The sequence below is a fragment of the Microcaecilia unicolor genome, chromosome 11 (assembly GCF_901765095.1).
Source record: "Microcaecilia unicolor chromosome 11, aMicUni1.1, whole genome shotgun sequence".
NCBI lineage: Eukaryota > Metazoa > Chordata > Amphibia > Gymnophiona > Siphonopidae > Microcaecilia > Microcaecilia unicolor.
The window spans coordinates 95,253,791-95,273,136 of NC_044041.1; the positions used below are offsets into that span (position 1 = coordinate 95,253,791).

Below are 19,346 nucleotides of genomic sequence, written 5' to 3' on the forward strand. Positions count from 1 at the left end.
AAGGGAGGGGCACAATTTTCAATTTACAAAATGCAGAATGCTCTGTACTATCAAGCTTCTCAGTTTCCTAGTGCATACAAACATGCTGATTAAGTGATAATCTTTTTGTTTCAGATGGACTTTAAACTAATTAAGTGCTTATTGCGCAACCCTTATAAGCTTTTTGCTGGGTGCTGATTGGCTGTGGAAGGTCATGTGATGACTTCCTAACTACAGTCATTAAGTTTCCACTGCTCACATCCCCTGATTAGGTTTAAAATCAATAAACCTATAATATAACTTGAAAGAAGAGTATTAAATTAGCCCAATAAACATATTACCTACACCTTGCCTTTGTCAAATGTATGAGCCTGAAGGCTGTTAACTGTTTGCTAACCTGCAGCAAGTCTTGGCTCAGCACTCAGCTCCAGAATGCTGCACGCTTCCTAGAATGTAGAGTTTCACCAAAACAGTTTTTTTTTTTGTGTGTGTGTGTGTGTGTGTGTGGGGGGGGGGGGGGGTGGGGGGGTCACATGGAATCTGCAGCTGAAATTTGCTGCGTACTTTCAGCTGAAGACAAAAAACGTACCATCGCGCTGTCCCCCCCCTCCCCCAACAAATGTGAGCCCACTCCAACCCCTGGTGATCTAGTGTCCTCATCAAATCAGCAGTGATCTCCAGACAATCCTGTCCAGGCTAGCTCCACAGTCAAAATGGTGCCATCAAGCAGCAGCCATTTTGAGACGAGTCAGCATGGGCACGAGTGACTGGGGATCGCACCTGCCCCAACAAGGCCACTAAAAAAGTGGTTCCCAAACCTGGTCTTGGAGGCACCCCAGCCAGTCAGGTTTCCAGGATATCCACAATCAATATTCATGAGAGAGATCTATATGCAGTGGAGGTAGTGCATACAAATTTCATGAATATTCACTGTAGATATCCTGAAAACCTGACTGGATGGGGTGCCTCCAGGACCAGGTTTGGGAACCATTGCACTAGACCACCAGGGTTTGTAAGGTAGGCCTGGGGAGAGGGGGTGTATTTTCAATTTCAGCCAAAAATGCTGCCAAAACAAGGTCAAATTAGAGTTTTGGGTCGGTTTCAGCGCTGGAGCCGAACCCAAAATTCGGTCAGCCTCCACTAGGATGACATGGACAGCAGGAAAAAAAAAAAAGCCCGAATGAACCATTCAATCCAATGTGTCCTTACTAATGTGCTTCAGATATAATGGCAGCTATGAGGCCAAGGAATGTCAACAGCTTAGGAAGAAACTGAAAAAGCAGAAGTATTTCCAGCCTGCAGCAGGCTGCTAGTTACACAATGAACCAGAAAAGTTTTTGAATTTGCTGACATTTAACATTTTTAAAGCAATCAACTAATATCAAAATGAAGAGGCCTGTGTCATGCCTGCACAATTTCCATATTGTTCTACAACTGGAAAACTATTATTCAGTCAGATTCCTCTCTCAAGATTCAGATTTAGAGCAAATGATGCACATGTGTAAAGTGGACAGACTGAGAAACTGGTGGATTAGCAATGAGAGATCTTGAAAGCCTGCAGCTGCGCAATGGGGGAAGGGCAGGCTCACAGGAGTGCTGAATTTGGCATAGAATAACTGCAGAACGTGATGGCATCCAAGTTCCATCCACCCCAAGCTCATTTCTGGAGAGGCAGAACAGGCTTGAGACCACACACATATTCGGATCACATACAATACTTTGGTATCCCATGAAGGGGACATCAAAATCTTCCTATCCTAGGAGTGGTTGCATTCTTTTCATCACCACATTGTACTCAACCTGTCTGGTTCAAGCAGTGGGGTATGTACAGTCCCAACATTGATATCTTGAACCATAGGAGCCAGCTCTGTGGATGCTTGGGCACCCTCAATATGAATAAACTCCCTGTGTTTAGACAGAGGTAATTTGTTGGGTTTATCCTCAATAATTTTGAAAAATTGGCTCCTATGTCTTGAAATGAAACCTCTCTCCCATATAATGTAACATGACTCACATCTGTGTATAACAAACAAGTCTTTACCGATCTCCTGGTGTGCAACACTGATCAATCTCTTACTTTCTTAGCCAGATCAAGGTTCCCTTTGACATCTGACAATTGATTAGACAGAGATGCTAGTATAGAAAAAGAAAATCCGATCTTGAGCAAATAGCTGTAATACAAGGAGACGACTGTGTTTGATATATAAAAAAAAAGGCATAAGAACCAACAAAAGGTGGCTCCAATAAATATCAATACATATAACTGCATTCTTATTGTTACATTGCAAGTAAAGATACTTGATCAGCAAACCTTGCTGTTTGTTTTCTTGCAAGCCTTGGCAGTTCTCCAGCAATCATGTTGCACCCTCTTGGTTCACAATTGCACCAGGCGTGTCCTGCCAGGAAGCAGTTCACTGGTTAACACCATGCGCAGTGCTGAAAGGCCTGCTGACGGCAACAATGCACACTGCATCTGTTCTGTTACCCCATGTGTGTGTTACAAGGAGGCAACAGGCCACCAAGCACACCCAATATGCTATGGGTGACCCTTACTTGTCGCTGTCCGCCACTGCTAGGGAGAAGCTGGCCGCCGGTTATACTGCACTTTGTACTTATTCACGGTCATCCCGTGCACATTCACTGTTTCACAGATGGTTTGCATGGCACCATATCTTCGTCCTCTTCACCAAGCAGCCAGTCTTGAACCACTTCTGCCTCCTCGCTGGTCACCATTCCCTTCCAACCAGCGGTTTGTGCCAAGCTTCAAACTGTTGGTGGTGTTTCAGTAAGACGAGGGGCTGCACCTAAGATGAATATTAAAACAGATCAGTGACCATGTCTGGGGAATGCCTGAGATTTGTGTCCCTGAAGAAAAAAGAAGGGGTTCACACCTTCCACAAATCCAACAAGGAAAACAAATGCAGAGTGGAAGAAAATCCAATCCAAGAAACCAGTCAGAACTCATGGAATGAGAACTCCAAATAGACTTCATTAGGAACCCTACACGGTCCGGTTTTCGGCTATAAAGCCTTCATCAGGGGTCGATATGCTGATGTTCTATTGAGCATATTATCATATGCTCGTCTACTGGAGCACTGAAAATAACACAAAGTCAACATCAGAGATAGAGATAGTAGTAACTGGCGATCACTGCAAACTAATACAACTCCAAAGAGCAGTGATCGCCAGTTACTACTATCTCTATCTCTGATGTTGACTTTGTGTTATTTTCAGTGCTCCAGTAGTATCATATGCTCAATAGAACATCAGGCATATCGACCCCTGATGAAGCTTTATAGCCGAAACACGGACGTGTAGGGTCCTAATGAAGTCTATTGGAGTTCTCATTCCGTGAGTTCTGACTGGTTTCTTGGATTGGATTTTCTTCCACTCTGCATTTGTTTCCTTCAGATTTGTGTCCACCACTGTGACACTTTATAATTGTTTGTGAATTTATAATGTTTAGTTTGGGAGGGTGGGGAAATGGAGAAAGAAAGCTGGGTGAGTTTTTGTTTTGCAAGTGAAAGTACTATTCAATCTCTAGGTATTTGAACTATACTATTATGTATAAATGAATAGTTCTCAAGAGTTGGGAGGGGGAGCTGTTAACGCCAGCTCCACTTAATCTATTGAAATATGGGAAGAATGGGAATCATTGGGTGGGGCATCACCTTTTCAAGTTGTTATAAAATGGTGATCTTTTTGCACTATTTTAGTATTCATTATTCTGTTAATAAGCTGGTCATATATTTTCATATTTGTATATCCGGTTGGTATGTTTTCACTTGATCACCAATAAAAATTGTTGAACCTAAAACAGATCATGTGATGCATGGAAGGGAAAGGGTAGGGGTGAAGCATGAACAGAAGCATCTTACACTACACTTTAAATGGTAAAGCTATAGGCAGCCGTTCTAAACACAGATTGTGAAATGAATGTTTATGCACTGGTTATATATGGCATTAATATGTTTATGTTTATACCCATTATAGAAAAACATCTAAGGAGTTAATATTCAACATGATTTAACTGGCCATTCTGGCTCCTAGAATGTTAAACTACCTGTTTGGGGTTACCTAGTCATTTTCAGCAGCACATAACCGGTTAGTGCACAACTCAAAACTGGCTATTTTGGGGGCATTCTGGGGACAGAGCCAGCACATGGCCAGTTAAGTGCTTATATTCAGAACTTAACCGGCCAGGTTAACTTCTGTCCCAGCTTTATGCGGTAACCCATAGACGAGAATATCGCACTTGGAGTGGAGGAGTGGCCTAATGGTTAGTTCAGTGGGCTTTGATCCTGCCATCCTGGGTTCGATTCCCCACTGCAGCTCCTTCTGACCCTGGGCAAGTGAGTATTCGCTTATGAGATTGTTCTCTGCTTGAACTTGATGGTTAAGTGGATTATAAATGCCAGAATGAAATCAAAATTAACTGGTTATGTGTTCGCCAGCATTGAATTAGGGAGGAAAAATTCCTTGATGTATCAAGGATTGATTTATGGAGCAGCTGGTTTAGGAACCAACAGGAGGGGGAACATATACATGCTAGTCGTTACTGGAGCCCATGATCTGGGCAGGAGGTAATGGTGCTGGGGCAACTTGATAACAGGGATCATAGCATGATCAGATATAACTCTGAAGTACACACAGGAAATACAATACATTAGCATTTAACTTTCAAAAAGGAGACTATGATAAAATGAGGATGGCTACAAAAAAAAATATTAAGAGGCGAGCTGCAAACAGTCAAAAATTTACATCAGGCATGGATGTTATCCAAAATACTATCCTAGAAGCCCAGACCAGATATAATCCATGTAACGCCCAAACAACAGCCAGCATAGTTAAAAGTGAGATGAAGGAAGCTATTAGAGCTAAAAGAAAATCCAAGAAGGATCTGACTGAAATATATGGAAACAGCATAAGGAATGACAAGTCAAATGCAAGCACCGATGAGGAAGGCAAAGAGAGACTTTGAAAAGAAGATTGTGTTGGAGCCAAATAATACTTTTTTTTTAGGTATATTAGAAGCTAGAAGCCAGTAAAAGAATCAGTTGGATTGCTAGATGACTAAGATTTAAAAGGGGCACTCAGGGAAGACAAGGCCATAGTGAAGAGATTAAATGAATTCTTTGCTTCGGTCTTCACCGAGGAAGATGTGGAAGAGGTACTAGTGTCAGAAAAACTGAAACAAATCTCTAAGCCTGGAAGATGTAATGGGGCAATTTGACAAATCGAAGAGTAGCAAATCACCAGGACCTGGATGGTATACATCCCAGAGTAATGATAGAATTGAAACATGAGCTTGCAGAGCTATTGTTAGTAATATGCAATTTATCTTTAAAATTCAGCATGGTACTGGAAGATTGGAAGGTGGCAAATGTAACACCAGTTTTTAAAAAGGGTTCCAGAGATGATCTGGGAAATTATAGATCGGTAAACCTGACATCAGTGCTGGGCAAAATGGTAAAGACTATTATAAGAACAAAATTAGAGCATATACATAAGAATGGATTAAAGAGACAAAACCAACATGGATTTAGTTGAGGGAAATCTTGCCTCACGATCTACAGCATTTCTTTGAAGGGGTGAACAAACGTGGATAAAGGTGAGCCGCTCGACACTGGGTATCTGGATTTCAAAAGGCATTTGACACAGTATCTCATGTAAGACTCCTGAAGAAACTACAAAGTCATGGAATAGGAGGTAATGTCCTATTGTGGATTACAAACTGATTAAAAGATAGAAAACGGAGTAGGGTTAAATGGTCAGTATTGCTCAATGGAGAAGGACAGATAGTGGGTACCGCAGGGGTCTGTGCTGGGACCGCTGCTTTTTAATCTACTTATAAATGATCTGGAGATGGGAATAACTAGTGAGGTAATTAAATTTGCTGATACATGAAATTATTCAAAGTTTTTAAATTGCAAGAGGACCTTACAAAGACTGAGAGACTGGGCATCCAAATGGCAGATGACGTTAATGGGAAAGAGGAACTCAAACTATAGTTACGTGATGCAAGGTTCCACATTAGGAGTCACCACCCAGGAAAGAGATCTATACACTGAAACCCTCTGCTCAGTGTGCAGCTGTGAAGCAAATAGAATATTAGAAATTATTAGGAAAGGAATGGAAAACAAAAATGAGAATGTTATAATATCTTTGTATCACTCGATAGTATGACCACACCTTGAATAGTGTGTGCAATTCTGGTCACCGCAGTTCAAAAAAGATATAGCGGAATTAGAAAAAGTACAGAGAAGGGCGACGAAAATGATAAAGGGAATGGGACAACTTCCCTATGAGGAAAGGATAAAGCAGCTAGGACTTTTCAGCTTGGAGAAGAAATGGCTAAGGGGAGATACGAAAGCGGTCTATAAAATACTGAATGGCGTGGAACGGGTAGACATGAATCGCTTGTTTACTCTTTCCAAAAATACTAGGACTAGGAGGCATGCAATGAAGTTACTAAATAGTAAATTTAAAACAAACCAGATAAAATATTTCCTCGCTCAATGTGTAATTAAACTCTGGAATTCATTACCAGAGTTAGCATAGTAGGCTTTAAAAAAGGTTTGGTTAATTTCCTAAACGAAATTCCATTAGCCATTATTACGATGGACTTGAGAAAATCCACTGCTTATTTCTAGGATATACAACAACTTATTGGTGGCACGGATATTGCTGAACGTACAGATTGCTGTTTGATAGAGGGACGTCTCATACGTACAGGCACTGAGTATCACGCTATTAGCAGGCTTCCAATTTTGTGCAGGTTTTTATAATCATTGACTGCCCCCAACCTCCAATCATGCACAAAACTTCCTATACACTCATATCTAATGTGTATTTTAATATATATGTGCCACGTTTTATATTTTTAAATTTTTGTTTTACTTTATGATAATCCGTGTAATTCACTTCCATCTGCAAACTTCACGGTAGCAATGTATACTTGAGCTTAAACAAGTGCAGAAATTTTTTTTTTATCTTCGCATTAGTAAAAGCCACTGTACTTATCTTTATACTGCTCACAGTCACTGTTTCATCTAATCATAATAAGGTGTTGAGCATTTAAGCACTTCATGAATCTCTCTCAACTGCATTCAATTCGACTCCGGTATACATATAATCCTGACAGGAGCCTGTTTCGCATTTGACTGCTTTGTCAAGGGAAAATACTTGTATACTTGTTGTATATTTAAGATTTAGTGGTAGGACATTGCCAACATTTTTGTGTGTATTTCTAGGGAAAAGCAGCATACAATCTGTTTTACTCTTCTGGGACCTTGCCAGGTACTTGTGACCTGGATAAGTAACTGGCCTTGATGGACTTTCAGTCTGTCCAAGTATAGGAGCATTTATGTTCTTAGAAGACAGGATGAGCAGTCATACCTGCTTGGCCCGAGGTAGCGCCCCACATCTGTACATGTAATCCTCTGAGTTCATAATGAACATCATTTTGTGTGTGTTAAGCTTGAACCGGCAGTCCATATTACAGGTGCTCTCCACCCCAATCAGCCTCTTCCATGAACTCTTCACTTCATTCTTCATCGCTTTCACTTGTTTACATTGCCACCTGCGGAATTTCTGAATGTTTCTTTAAAAAAAGGAAAAACAGTTCACTGAAAATGAGAATGTGTTTTTAAAAATACCCTCCCCATCCAGATGTTATCAGGAACCCATCATGCATGGTCTCTCTCCTTTCATCTAAGCCATCTCTTCTTAAGAAAGGGAGTCATACCTCACTGACTGTCGCCTTTTCATCCCCCAAACCCTTGCACATAAAACGGTGTACTGCTCTTTGACAAGCCATGCTGCATTTCTACCACCACAGTTCATGACTTGACCCCTTGAGGCTGCATATCTGCAGCTGACCTAAAGGACAGCAACCTGAGATCCATGACTAGTGCTGTACATATCAACAAACAAGATAATTTATTACTAAGGTGTACCCTTGCTTGAAGATTTCAGACGTAGGACTAAACTGCTGCTTAACGATGCTCTTCAATGCAACCTACTGATGACTTTAACCATTTACTTTCCTATAAATTATATGGTCTATTTATACTTTTCTGAGAGACTGAGGATTTGGAAATCCACCACGTTACTTATAATTTGTGACTGGATTAAAGAAATCCTGCAATTAATACCTATGAAAAAGTAATTATAGGTTTAAAGGACAATTTGGACTCCATCTCCTCTTTCTTCCATAAGGTGAATGAGGTAGAACAAGTTTTAAGAGCATAAGGCCTTATTCTATAAAGGTTACGCTCCTAAATTAAGCTCTTAAATTCACACTCCTAAATTACAAGCATAATCTATGCTCCTAAATTTATGCTCCTAATTTAGGGCCTATTACGCTCATAGATTTAAAATAAAATTTCACAGCATAAATTATGCTCATAAATTTAGAAGCATAACCTTTATAGAATAAGGCCCACAATGTGCTAATAAAATGACAGGGACTACTGAATCTTTTGCTTTCCTCTAAGGATCCCTTTTGTGGGTTTTATGTATGATCCATAAAATACTGGATCATATTAAGCAATGGCTTGTGGTGCTGTTTGATATGCCTTCTTCTTTGTTAATTTTAACATTTAACTTTGAAAATTCAATAAAGAAGAATTTGAAAGAGAGGTTGCCTCAGCCAGGATCTAGACTCAGCTTTCTTGCCAAGACCCCAGACCTCCTTTCAACTCCAGAGATTAAACCTATCAGAGGCTGATTCACACAGCACAGTGTGTCCAATAATTATGGGTCCAAGCTTAGCTCACACACCAGATTACCACATTCTAATCGTGACCCGACGACTGTGATGGTTAATTTTAACTGAGTTGCTCAGATTTGTAGAAGCTACAGAACAGTAACCTGAGAATGAAAGGCACATACTTTATCCATATTTTATGAAGGCTACATAGATGCCTTTACGCCATTATAAATTACACATCCAGAACTATTCCCTACAGCGAGCAAATTCTCATGCACCAATTTTTACCTTCTGCAAGATGTAAATGTATGCATGTACTCTATCTTCCTAATTCTCCAACCTTAGCACCTAAATGTAAGTGCCACTTGCATGATGAAATTATAGAATACTAGCCCTCCGGTTGTTAAATTATGTGTGTTGGTGCTAGTGGGGTGCTATGCAGTATTCTATAACTTTTACACATAACTCACTTAGGGGTTCCTTTTACTAAGCGGTAGTAAGCCCAATGCGGCTTACCGCTCACTAACAGGAAGCACCGCTGGGATACGCAGCAGCCCAGCTTTACTTCCCACCCCTAGCACGTCGTCACATCCGGCGCTACAATATATATTTATTTTTGTAGCGCTGGAGCATACCTCGTGGTAATCAGGCAGTGCCACATGGCAGTGGCGGTAAGGGCTCCCCCCCAAATGGCCGCATCCAACAGCTTTAACTTGCCGCACAGCCATTTCCTGCAGGAAAGAGGAGACTTCCCTTTTATCGCTGCGGTAAAAGGGGGCCTCGGCGCCAGCACAGGCCCCCTTTTTCCGCAGCTTGGTAAAAGGGGCCCTGAGTGCATAAATACAAGGGGGAGTGCACCGGGGGTGGCGCCTGGGCAGGTCCCACATATATGCATGTAACATATAGGCTTCTTTAAGTTATGTGCCAAGGTGCCATCTTTAGCCATACACAATTTATACCTGCTTTGACACAGCATAAGTGAGCATACCTAAACGCTAACTTATGCTAAAATTCTAAAAAAAAGAATCTAAGTGTCTGGATGCTGTCACAGAATTACTGCTCAGCACATTGCACCTTGGTGCCCTTTACACATGTACCTGTGCATCTTATAAAGTGTGTGCATACATCATAACCCTATCCAAAATGCCTATTCATGTTGCACATGACTTCATGCACTTAGAATCACTGATTCAGTTAAGTAGCTTTTATAAAATTGTAAAACACATGGACATTTTTTTTTTTTTAATAAAATTACCCTCAACGGCAAAATGGTAAGCAGGCCAAAATCAGACTGAAGTATTGCAAACTAGTCCAAAGCATTTTATTAGCAGCAACACTGGAGCGGTAAAAACTATGCTCAATTTCTGGACATTCAGAACACTGTGGGGCCCTTTTACACGCATCAATCTGGCACTACCGCTGGCGCATGTCATTTTCAGCGCAACTGGAAATTTGCTTTGTTTTTTTTTTTTTTTTTTAACACCGCCAGGGGGTTACCTGGTGGTAATCAGGCAGTGCCGCACACTGCCCACATTGCTGGTTTAGCATGGGAGACCTCATCACCTCCTAAGTAGTTGGCAGTAAGGACTCCCCCGGAAATGGCCGTGCAGCAAGTGTTTACTTACCACACACACCTTTTTTGGGCTATTTATGCGCTGCGGTAAAGGGGGCCTCGGCGCCCACTGCGTATTTCTAGGATAAGCAGCATAAAATGTATTGTACTGTTTTTGGGATCTTGCCAGGTACTGATAACCTGGATTGGCCACTGCTGGAACAGGAAGCTGGGCTTGATGGACTTTCGGTCTGTCCCAGTATGGCAATACTTATGTACAGAGGGGCAGTAAAACATTGAAATACAGCCTAAAAAATACTAGTTTTTGAGGGGGGGGGGGGGGGGGGGGGGGGGGGGGAAACAGAGGAAAATTGGTGCCCTTGTGTGCAAGAACCTATATAATGATAAACTGAAACCATGTCAAATAAAATGATAAATTTAGATTGCATTAAATTGGAACATCTTAAAGAACATATGTAAATATACTGATGTCTAACAAAATAAAATATAACAATGCATTAAAAAAAACTGCTTACATAAAATATGGGCAAGCTGACATTTAAATATAATCATAAATACACTGAAAAATCAAGCCCAGTGTGTCCAAAGTAATTTTTATTAGGAACTACACTTTGGAATACTTTGGTCTCGTTTTGGTCTGCTCACCTTTATGACAGTCTGGGCTCTTGTAGACCGTTTGCCTGTTTGTTCCTGGGACCATAAAATTACCCTCTATATACTCTGAAAACAGGTCTTATAGCAAATATCACTGCTTACCGTGCAAAAACACAGGTTTCAGTAAGAATCCATCATTATGACTGCTGTGTGACCCCTCCACGCCAACATATTGTTCCATGTAATTGGCCAAGTGCTTAAGGAAAATTGAAACAGGAACAAATATAAAGGTTTCATTTCTGGCTTTTGCTGTTATAAGATACAGGGGAACTTTCCAACCTCTGAATCATACAGGAGTTGATAAGTTTGCAATAGAAGAAACAAGGGTCATTAACCAGACTTCCGGAGAATTTACCAAGTTCATTTTAAGTTAATAAAATGAATAGGAGTAGTAATCCAGCCTGTGATGAACTAGTCACCTTTTACTTCAAACACAACTAGAACTATCTGAAATGAAGACCAAAATGGCAACTTATTTCTCTACTAGTCACTAAATTATATTTAAAAAAAATTACAATCTATTATAATAAAACTCACCCTCAACGTTCTAAAGACAACGTTCTGAAGTCACTCAATCACTCCCTGAAGGGTTCGTGGATTCATGATGGTGAAGCCACTCCACTGACCCGTGCCCCGCCCACAGCGTCAAATGTCAGAACGTTGTCTTCAGAACAGTAACTAAAGGAAGGGATCGCAACCAAGCAGGTGGAGGAGTAGGGAAACACGCGGAGCGTGTTTCCCTACTCCTCCCCCTGCCTAGGAAACGCAGGCCTACCAACCTCCCGACCCACCCGCGAAAAACTGATGGAAACCACCTCCAAAGCTCCGGAGTCCAAATGACTCCGACACCAGTGTTCGACGTCCAAACCCCCCCCCCCCCAAGCCACCCACCAAAGCTCCGGAGTAGAAGCCCCGCCACAGAAGCTGCAAGTCCAAACACCCCCCCACCGCACCCCCAAAGCTGCAGTTCAAAAGAAGCCCCGCCCACAGAATGCAGGAGGTGCAACACCACCCCCCAAAACACCCCCCCCCCCGTCGCGTTGCTTTGCCGGCGGGGGACCCGAAACCCCGCCAGCAGAAGTCCTGTGTTGTCTGCTGAGTCTCACTCCAGCGATCTTCGGCTTTGCTGCTAGCCTGTGCAGGCAGGGCTTCTGTGCGTCTGACGTCCTGCACGTGCAGGACGTCAGACGCACAGAAGCCCTGCCTGCACAGGCTAGCGCAAAGCCGAAGATCGCTGGAGTGAGACTCAGCAGACAACATAGGACTTCTGCTGGCGGGATTTTGGGTCACCCGCCCGCAAAAACTATGCGACGGTGGGTGGGATGGCGGCGAGTGGGTGCATCGCGGTGGGTGGGATGGCGGCGGGGGGGGGGGGGGGCATCGCGCTGAGGAGGCGCTTCTTCCTTCCTTCTTCAAAGCAGGACCCCCCCCCCCCACAAAACTGAACTATACACACACACACACTCCTCACTCTCTCTCTCTCTCTCTGGCAGCGCTTCCTGAACCCCCCCAACACACACACTCTCATTTGGCCACACTTCCTCAACGCCCCCCCCCCCCAACACACACACTCACATCTGCCAGCGCTTTCTTGAAACCCCTGCCCCCCCACACTCACTCATCTGGCAGTGGTTCCTGAACCCCCCCCCACACACACACACACTCATTCGGCCACAGTTCCTCAACGCCCCCCCCCCCCCCCAAACATACACACACTCTCTCATCTGGCAGCGCTTCCTGAAATCCTGCCCCCACACATGCCCCCACCCAACCACACCACACCACCCACACACACACACACACACACACACTCTCTCTCATCTGGCAGCGCTTCCTGAACCCCCCCCCCCCACTCTCATGTGGAAAACGCTTGATAAACCCCCCCCCCCCCACACACACACACTCATCATCTGGCAGCACCACACACCCCTCTTCTTCCAAGCTGAAAACCCCCAACACACACACACCCTCCAACACACACACACACATCTCTCTCTCACTTTCATCTGGCAGCGCTTCCTGAAACCCCATACATACACCACACACACACACACACACACACACACACACACACACACACACACACACACAGACACTCACTCTCACTCTCATCTGGCAGCGCTTCCTGAAACCCCATATACACACACACACACACACTCACTCTCTCTCATCTGGCAGCGCTTCCTGAAACCCCTGCCCCCACCCACACTCACTCACTAATCTGGCAGCCGTTCCTGAACCCCCCCCCCCCCCACACACACACTTACTCTCATTTGGCCCCGCTTTCTGAACCCCCCTCCCCCACACACACACTCACTCTTCTGCCAGGCTTCCTGAACCCACGCCCCCAAACACACACACTCACTCTCATCTGGCAATGCTTTATAAACCGCCCCCCCCCCCCACACACACACTCACTCACTCATCTGGCAGCACTTCCAGAACCCCCACACCCCTCTTCTTCTAAGCTGAACCCCCCCCCCCCCAACATACCCACACAACACACACACCCTCTCTCTCATCTGGCAGCACTTCATGAAACCCTATACACACACACACTCACTCTCTCAACTGGCAGCACTTCCTGAACCCCACCCCCCACACTCACTCTCTCTCTCATCTGGCATCGCTTCCTGAACCCCCCCTCCACACACACTCACTCTCTCACTCACTCACATCTGGTAGCACTTCCTGAACCCCCCGCACCCCTCTTCTTCCAAGCTGAACCCCCCAACACATCCCCCCCACCCCAACACACACATTCTCTCTCTCCCCCTCCTCCAGCACACCAATGCTTGGGTGCAGTGGCGGGAATCTCAGACAACAGAGAGAGGGGGGGGGGCCTGACACCACAGAGAGAGAGAGAGGGGAAGGGAAGTATCTCTGTCACACACACTCTCTCTCTCTCACATACAATGTCTTTCTGACTCTCACTCTCACACACTCTGTCTCACACTATCACATTCACTCTCTATGTGTCACACAGGTCACTCACACACTCGCTTGGTCTCATACACTCACTCGCACAGAGAATCTGTGTCTCACACACACTCTCTCGCACACACACACACACACTCTCTCTCACACTGTGTCTCACATACGCACTTGCACACACTCTCATTCTCACACACACACTCTGACACACTCACACCCTCTCTCTCACACACACACACCCACACTTTCACTCTCTCTCTCACACACAGTCACGCTCACATACACTCTCCCAAACATACACACTCCGAGGAAACCTTGCTAGCGCCCGTTCATTTGTGGCAGAAGAAACGGGCCTTTTTTACTAGTTTTGCATAAAAAACAAAGGTTTTAGAAGCTTTGCTCTTGAAACCAAGAAAGAGACAAATCCAAAAATCGTTACTGAATTATAAGCCCTCTAGGGCACAAATGTTTCAACCATGCAATCCATCCTGAACGTGTTGGTGTATGGATTAAAGGGAAGCAGAGGGGCTATTTTCATTTAATATTACTAGTGACATTACTGTTGTGAAAAGTATTACAGATTGAATGCTTTACAGACAAAGGGATAGCAAATTTTTAAAGCCATTTTTATGTTTGCCTGTGAAACTGGACTATTTGAAAACTGCTTGTCCTGTGTGCAGGTTAAAAGCAAGTGGAGTGGAGAGCATAGGCATTGCTATGCGTTTGCAGGTACCACCCCACGTTTGCCTTGTGCCACCCCCCCCCCCCCCCCCAACCTCAACCAGACAGTCCTAGGCTAGTCTGGCTCTGTGCAATTCAATCATCGTCTGCCCCAGAGCCTGCTTTCAAATAGGGTCAGACACTTTGAGAAATAACACAAAACTATGGAAAAAGACACCCAGTACCTATACAGGGGGTTTACACTGCAGCGTCAGCTAAAAAAGCAAACAGGATACTAGGAATTATTAGGAAAGGGATGATAAATAAGACCAAAGAAAGCTATAAAGCCTCTGTATTGCTCCATGGTGCAACCTCACCTTCAGTATTGCGTTCAGTTCTGGTCGCCTATCTCAAAAAAGGTATAGCGGAATTAGAAAAGGTTCAAAAAAGAGCAACCAAAATGATAAAGGGGATGGAACTCCTCTCATATGAAGGTTAGGGCTCTTCAACTTGGAAAAAAGACGACCGAGGAGAGATATGACTGAGGATTACAAAATCCTGAGTGGTGTAAAATGAGTAGAAGTGAATCGACTTTTTACTCTTTTCAAAAACACAAAGACTACGGGACACTCAATGAAGTTACATGGAAATACTTTTAAAACAAATAGGAGGAAATATTTTTTCACTCAACGAATAGTTAAGCTTTGGAACTATTGGTGTTGGATGTGGTAACAGAATATCTGGGTTGAACCATCAGCCAGATCAGAGAGTACATCAACATGGTACATAAATCTTCAGAGTCGCCATCTGATTCTTACCTGAACTTCAAGTGGGTCTTCTGTTTGAACTTCTTCTGTATCTAGCAACTCGAATGGTCATTATTATCTGCCCTTTCCTCTGCAAGAACATTACCTAAAAGGCCACAGCACAAAAAAATAAAAAAACTTCCACTATTAAGGTCACTGCTGCATTCTTTACAGTGATGTCTTATTTCTATTTACTAACTTAAAACTGATTAACAAAGCAACCACACTACACTGTCTATGGCGTCTAGGCTTTATATTTTAGCTGATACAGTTCTTTTATAGAGCAATCTGGGGTACAAATACCACAGCAGACGTTGGGACTTAAATCCTATTAACTTCCCTTGGCTCCACCATCATGCAAACACTGCAGCATGCTTACTGTAGCTAATCAGGGATGCACTGCTTTGTAAATGCTATCAAGAGGTGAACCTGTGCTTAAAATAAAGCATCCATCATGACTGAATCAAACTAAAAAAACAAAAAGTCAATTGTCTGAACTGTCCTCTCTGTAACACACCATCCTGCTGTTGCTGTTCAAGCTGGCAGATTTCACCTTTCCACTGCCTTCTCTTCTAGACAAGACATAGATAGATAAACATGTCTTTAAAACACAGTTTTTCTATGCTCCAAATTTACGAGCCAACTACCAGATTTCTATAGGGAGAAATTAGGTCTCATTTGCTAATTTTCTATCCTTTAGTTCCATCAGACCAGTCTAGAACCAGACAGTTTTGCCTGTCAACCAGCAGATGGAGGCAGAAAATAACTAGTTGAGAGCTCTGCCCTAGAAAGGCACCGTGCAGCATGTGCTTGGCATTATTTCGATAAGGCAATGATCATTTCTTTAGAATGAACTGATTCCAAGATTGCTTCTATTCCCTCTCTTCTATGTCCTTATCCATGCAGTTTTATTTTTTTAAGTTTTTTATTTATATAATTTTCAGAACCATACAAAACAAAATTTAAGGACTTTTCTGTCATATAACAGGATATCTTGAAGAACAGTTGCATATTACAGTAAATGGTCCTATCATAACTACCTCCTGTAGATCCCCCTCCCCTCTCCCCTCCCCCCCCCTGTCCCTTTAACAGTCCTGAAGTCTCTGTTACTGCGCTGCTGTTGCGGACCAAGTGTTGTATTGTTCCCATATCTTCCTATGTTGGGCTAAGCGCCCTTTACTCATCGCTGTCAGCTTAGACATTAAGTGGATGTAGTTCAGTTTTTCCAGCACCACTGAAATGTCCGGTAGGCTAGGTTTTTTCCAGGATGCCGCCAGCACCAGCCTGCCCGCCACAAACACCTGAGTGGCAAACTGGTGGACGTGTGACGGAATCACTGGTGGTTTAAAGTGAAGTAGACAGTGTTCCGCTTTCAGCTGGTATTGTGCGGTCGTCACTAAATTTACAAAGTCCACTATTTTCATCCAGAATCTAGATGCATATACACAGGACCACCATATATGGTACATATCACCTTCCTCTCCACAGTCCCGCCAGCATTGGGAGGAACCTGTCCCAAACATCCTGGCCAGGCGGCTTGGGGTATAGTACCAACTGTACAACATCTTATGCCCATTTTCTATCATAGCACTAGAGATCGATACCCTAAGCAAGGATTTGAGAGCCCTTCCCCACAGTGCGGGATCATATGTTGTCCCTATTGCCACCTCCCATTTATGTATGTATATTCTACGGGATCTTCTCGGGCCAACAAAGCCTTATATATTCTTGAGATGCCCCCCCTGTTCCCCCCTTTTGTCATCCCTATCTCTAGTTGTGTCTCGGCTAGCTCCAGCTCCTCCCTTGCTTTGTTTTTGATAAAGTGCTGTACTTGATAATAATAAAAGGATTGCAAGGGAGAGAGCCCGTGTATTTGGCATAGTTCCGAGTAGGGTGGGACCGCACCCTCCTCACACATTTGTCCTAATTCACAGAGTCCCCAATCTTCCCATTCCTTATATACTTTATCTGATCTACCCGGCCCAAATTGGGGGGCGAATCTAAGAAATGTATGTTTGAAATATTTACGCTCTGGAAAAAACTGCTTCCTAACCTTGTACCAAATTGTTAGTGGCCACTGCAGGAGAAGGGGACTTCTTTTAATTAATGCCCAGAGTGTGGAGTTAGGTAACCATGGTATTGCACGAAGTGGGTAGGGCTCCAACCAGCTTTGTTCTACCTCTGTCCAGAGTTTCCCTGTATTCTGAAGCCAGATTGCTAAAATTCGCAAGTGGGCTGCAGTCTGATACATCTGGAATTGGGGAACCCCCATGCCTCCCCGATCTCTAAATTGATACATCATCTCTCGCTTTACCCGAGGTGGTCTCTTCTTCCATATAAATGAGAACACCCTGCCCTGTAAGAATCTGAAAAAGGCCGCTGGTATTTCGATTGGGAGGGCCGTGAATAGGTACAGCAGCTTCGGGAGCATCATCATCTTGACAGCGTTAATTCTACCCACCCAGGATAGTGTCAATCCCTCCCAACGCTCTAGGTCCCTAAAGAGCTCTCGCACCTTACTTGGAAAGTTATATTCAAATACCTCCTCCATTCGGCGTGGTAAACTGACCCCAAGATATTTGACAAACTTTTTAGCCCACCTATATGGGAATTGTGTCTTCAATGTTTCCAGGACTGTGTCAGGTAGGTTTATATCAAGTGCTTCGGATTTGGTAAAGTTAATTTTAAAGCCGGACACCGCCCCATATGCCTGTATTTCTTTCTCCAAAGCGGGGAATGCAACCAGGGGGTCCTTTAACAGAAGTAGGACATCGTCTGCAAATAATAGAATTTTCGTCTCAATACCCCCCCCTATAAGACCCCTTATTCTCTCATGTGCTCTAATCCTAGATGCCAGGGGTTCCATTACTAGGGCAAACAGAAGTGGCGACAGTGCACAACCCTGTCTGGTGCCCCTCTGCAGGGGAAAGGAGTTAGTTAATGTCCCATTGATCCGCACCGCTGCCCTCGGATTCTCATATATAAGAGACAGCCATTCCACGTACTGTCCCCCCACCCCAAACTTCTCAAGCACTGCGAAGAGAAATGACCAGCCGACCCGATCAAAGGCCTTTTCTGCATCTAAGGACAAAATACAAAGGGGAGATGTAAGTATTTGGGCCCCCTGAATAACCTGTAGCGCTCTCCTAATGTTGTCAAAGGTCTGGCGCTCGCGTACAAAGCCCGCCTGGTCTTCATGTATAAGCTGTGGGAGGTATTTCTGGAGCCTAGTGGCCATAATTTTGGAAAATATTTTATAATCTACTCCCAACAAAGAGATAGGCCTGTAGGAGCTACACAGCTGGGGATCTTTGCCTTGTTTAGGGAGAACCGTGATTGTAGCCAGATTCCATGTAGGTGGGATGCCCGTGGCCCTATCCAAAGAGTTAAACACCCGGAGCAGCAGAGGGACCAATTGTTTTGAAAAGTTTTATAAAATTTATTTGTAAAGCCATCTGGCCCTGGAGCTTTATGCACAGAGAGCCCATGAATCGTCTGTTCTATCTCTTCTTGCGTTATGGGTTCCCCCAGTACCTGATTTGCTATGTCAGGGAGCCGCGGGAGCTCCACGCCCTCCAGATAATTACTAATCTCTTCAGTTGCACAGCTTGTTGTATCACTATATAAGGTCTTATAATATCCACTAAAGGCTGCATCTAGAAACTCGGGTTCTGAGTGCACCACTCCCCCTGCATCCCGTAGGCCCCCTATCAAGGTTCTGCTAGCATGTTGGGCCAGTTTATGGGCTAGTAGTCTGCTAGGTTTGTTACCAATTCAAAATGTTGTTGGCGTACCCTCTGTAGTTTTTCTGCCAGATCTGCTAGTTCCAGTTCATGTATCTGAGTTCGGATTTTTGTGTGCCTGCCCCCTCAGTTTCAACGGATTTTGATCTATTCCTTCTTGCAACAGTGTCTCCGTCTGTAGGAGTTGTTGGCGTAATTCCCTTCTCTAGCACATCTCTCCTTCCATCTCCTCGCCCGCAGTGCGATCAGATGGCCCCTTATTACTGCTTTAAAGCCCTCCCATA

The 19,346-nt window shown here is 43.9% G+C and overlaps 1 protein-coding gene across 1 annotated transcript in view; it reads right to left on the reverse strand.

Moving 5' to 3' along the window:
- Positions 1-1,004: 1,004 nt before the first annotated feature.
- The window catches only part of SIN3B (SIN3 transcription regulator family member B), a 103,305-nt gene continuing 84,963 nt past the window's right edge, over positions 1,005-19,346 (reverse strand). Inside the window, 8 exon segments of the mRNA XM_030219927.1 lie at positions 1,005-2,637; positions 2,640-2,709; positions 2,711-2,731; positions 2,733-2,783; positions 7,378-7,586; positions 11,025-11,115; positions 15,332-15,382; positions 15,384-15,425. Of these exon segments, the coding sequence (XP_030075787.1) occupies positions 2,552-2,637; positions 2,640-2,709; positions 2,711-2,731; positions 2,733-2,783; positions 7,378-7,586; positions 11,025-11,115; positions 15,332-15,382; positions 15,384-15,425 (621 nt within the window). The 3' untranslated portion in view covers positions 1,005-2,551.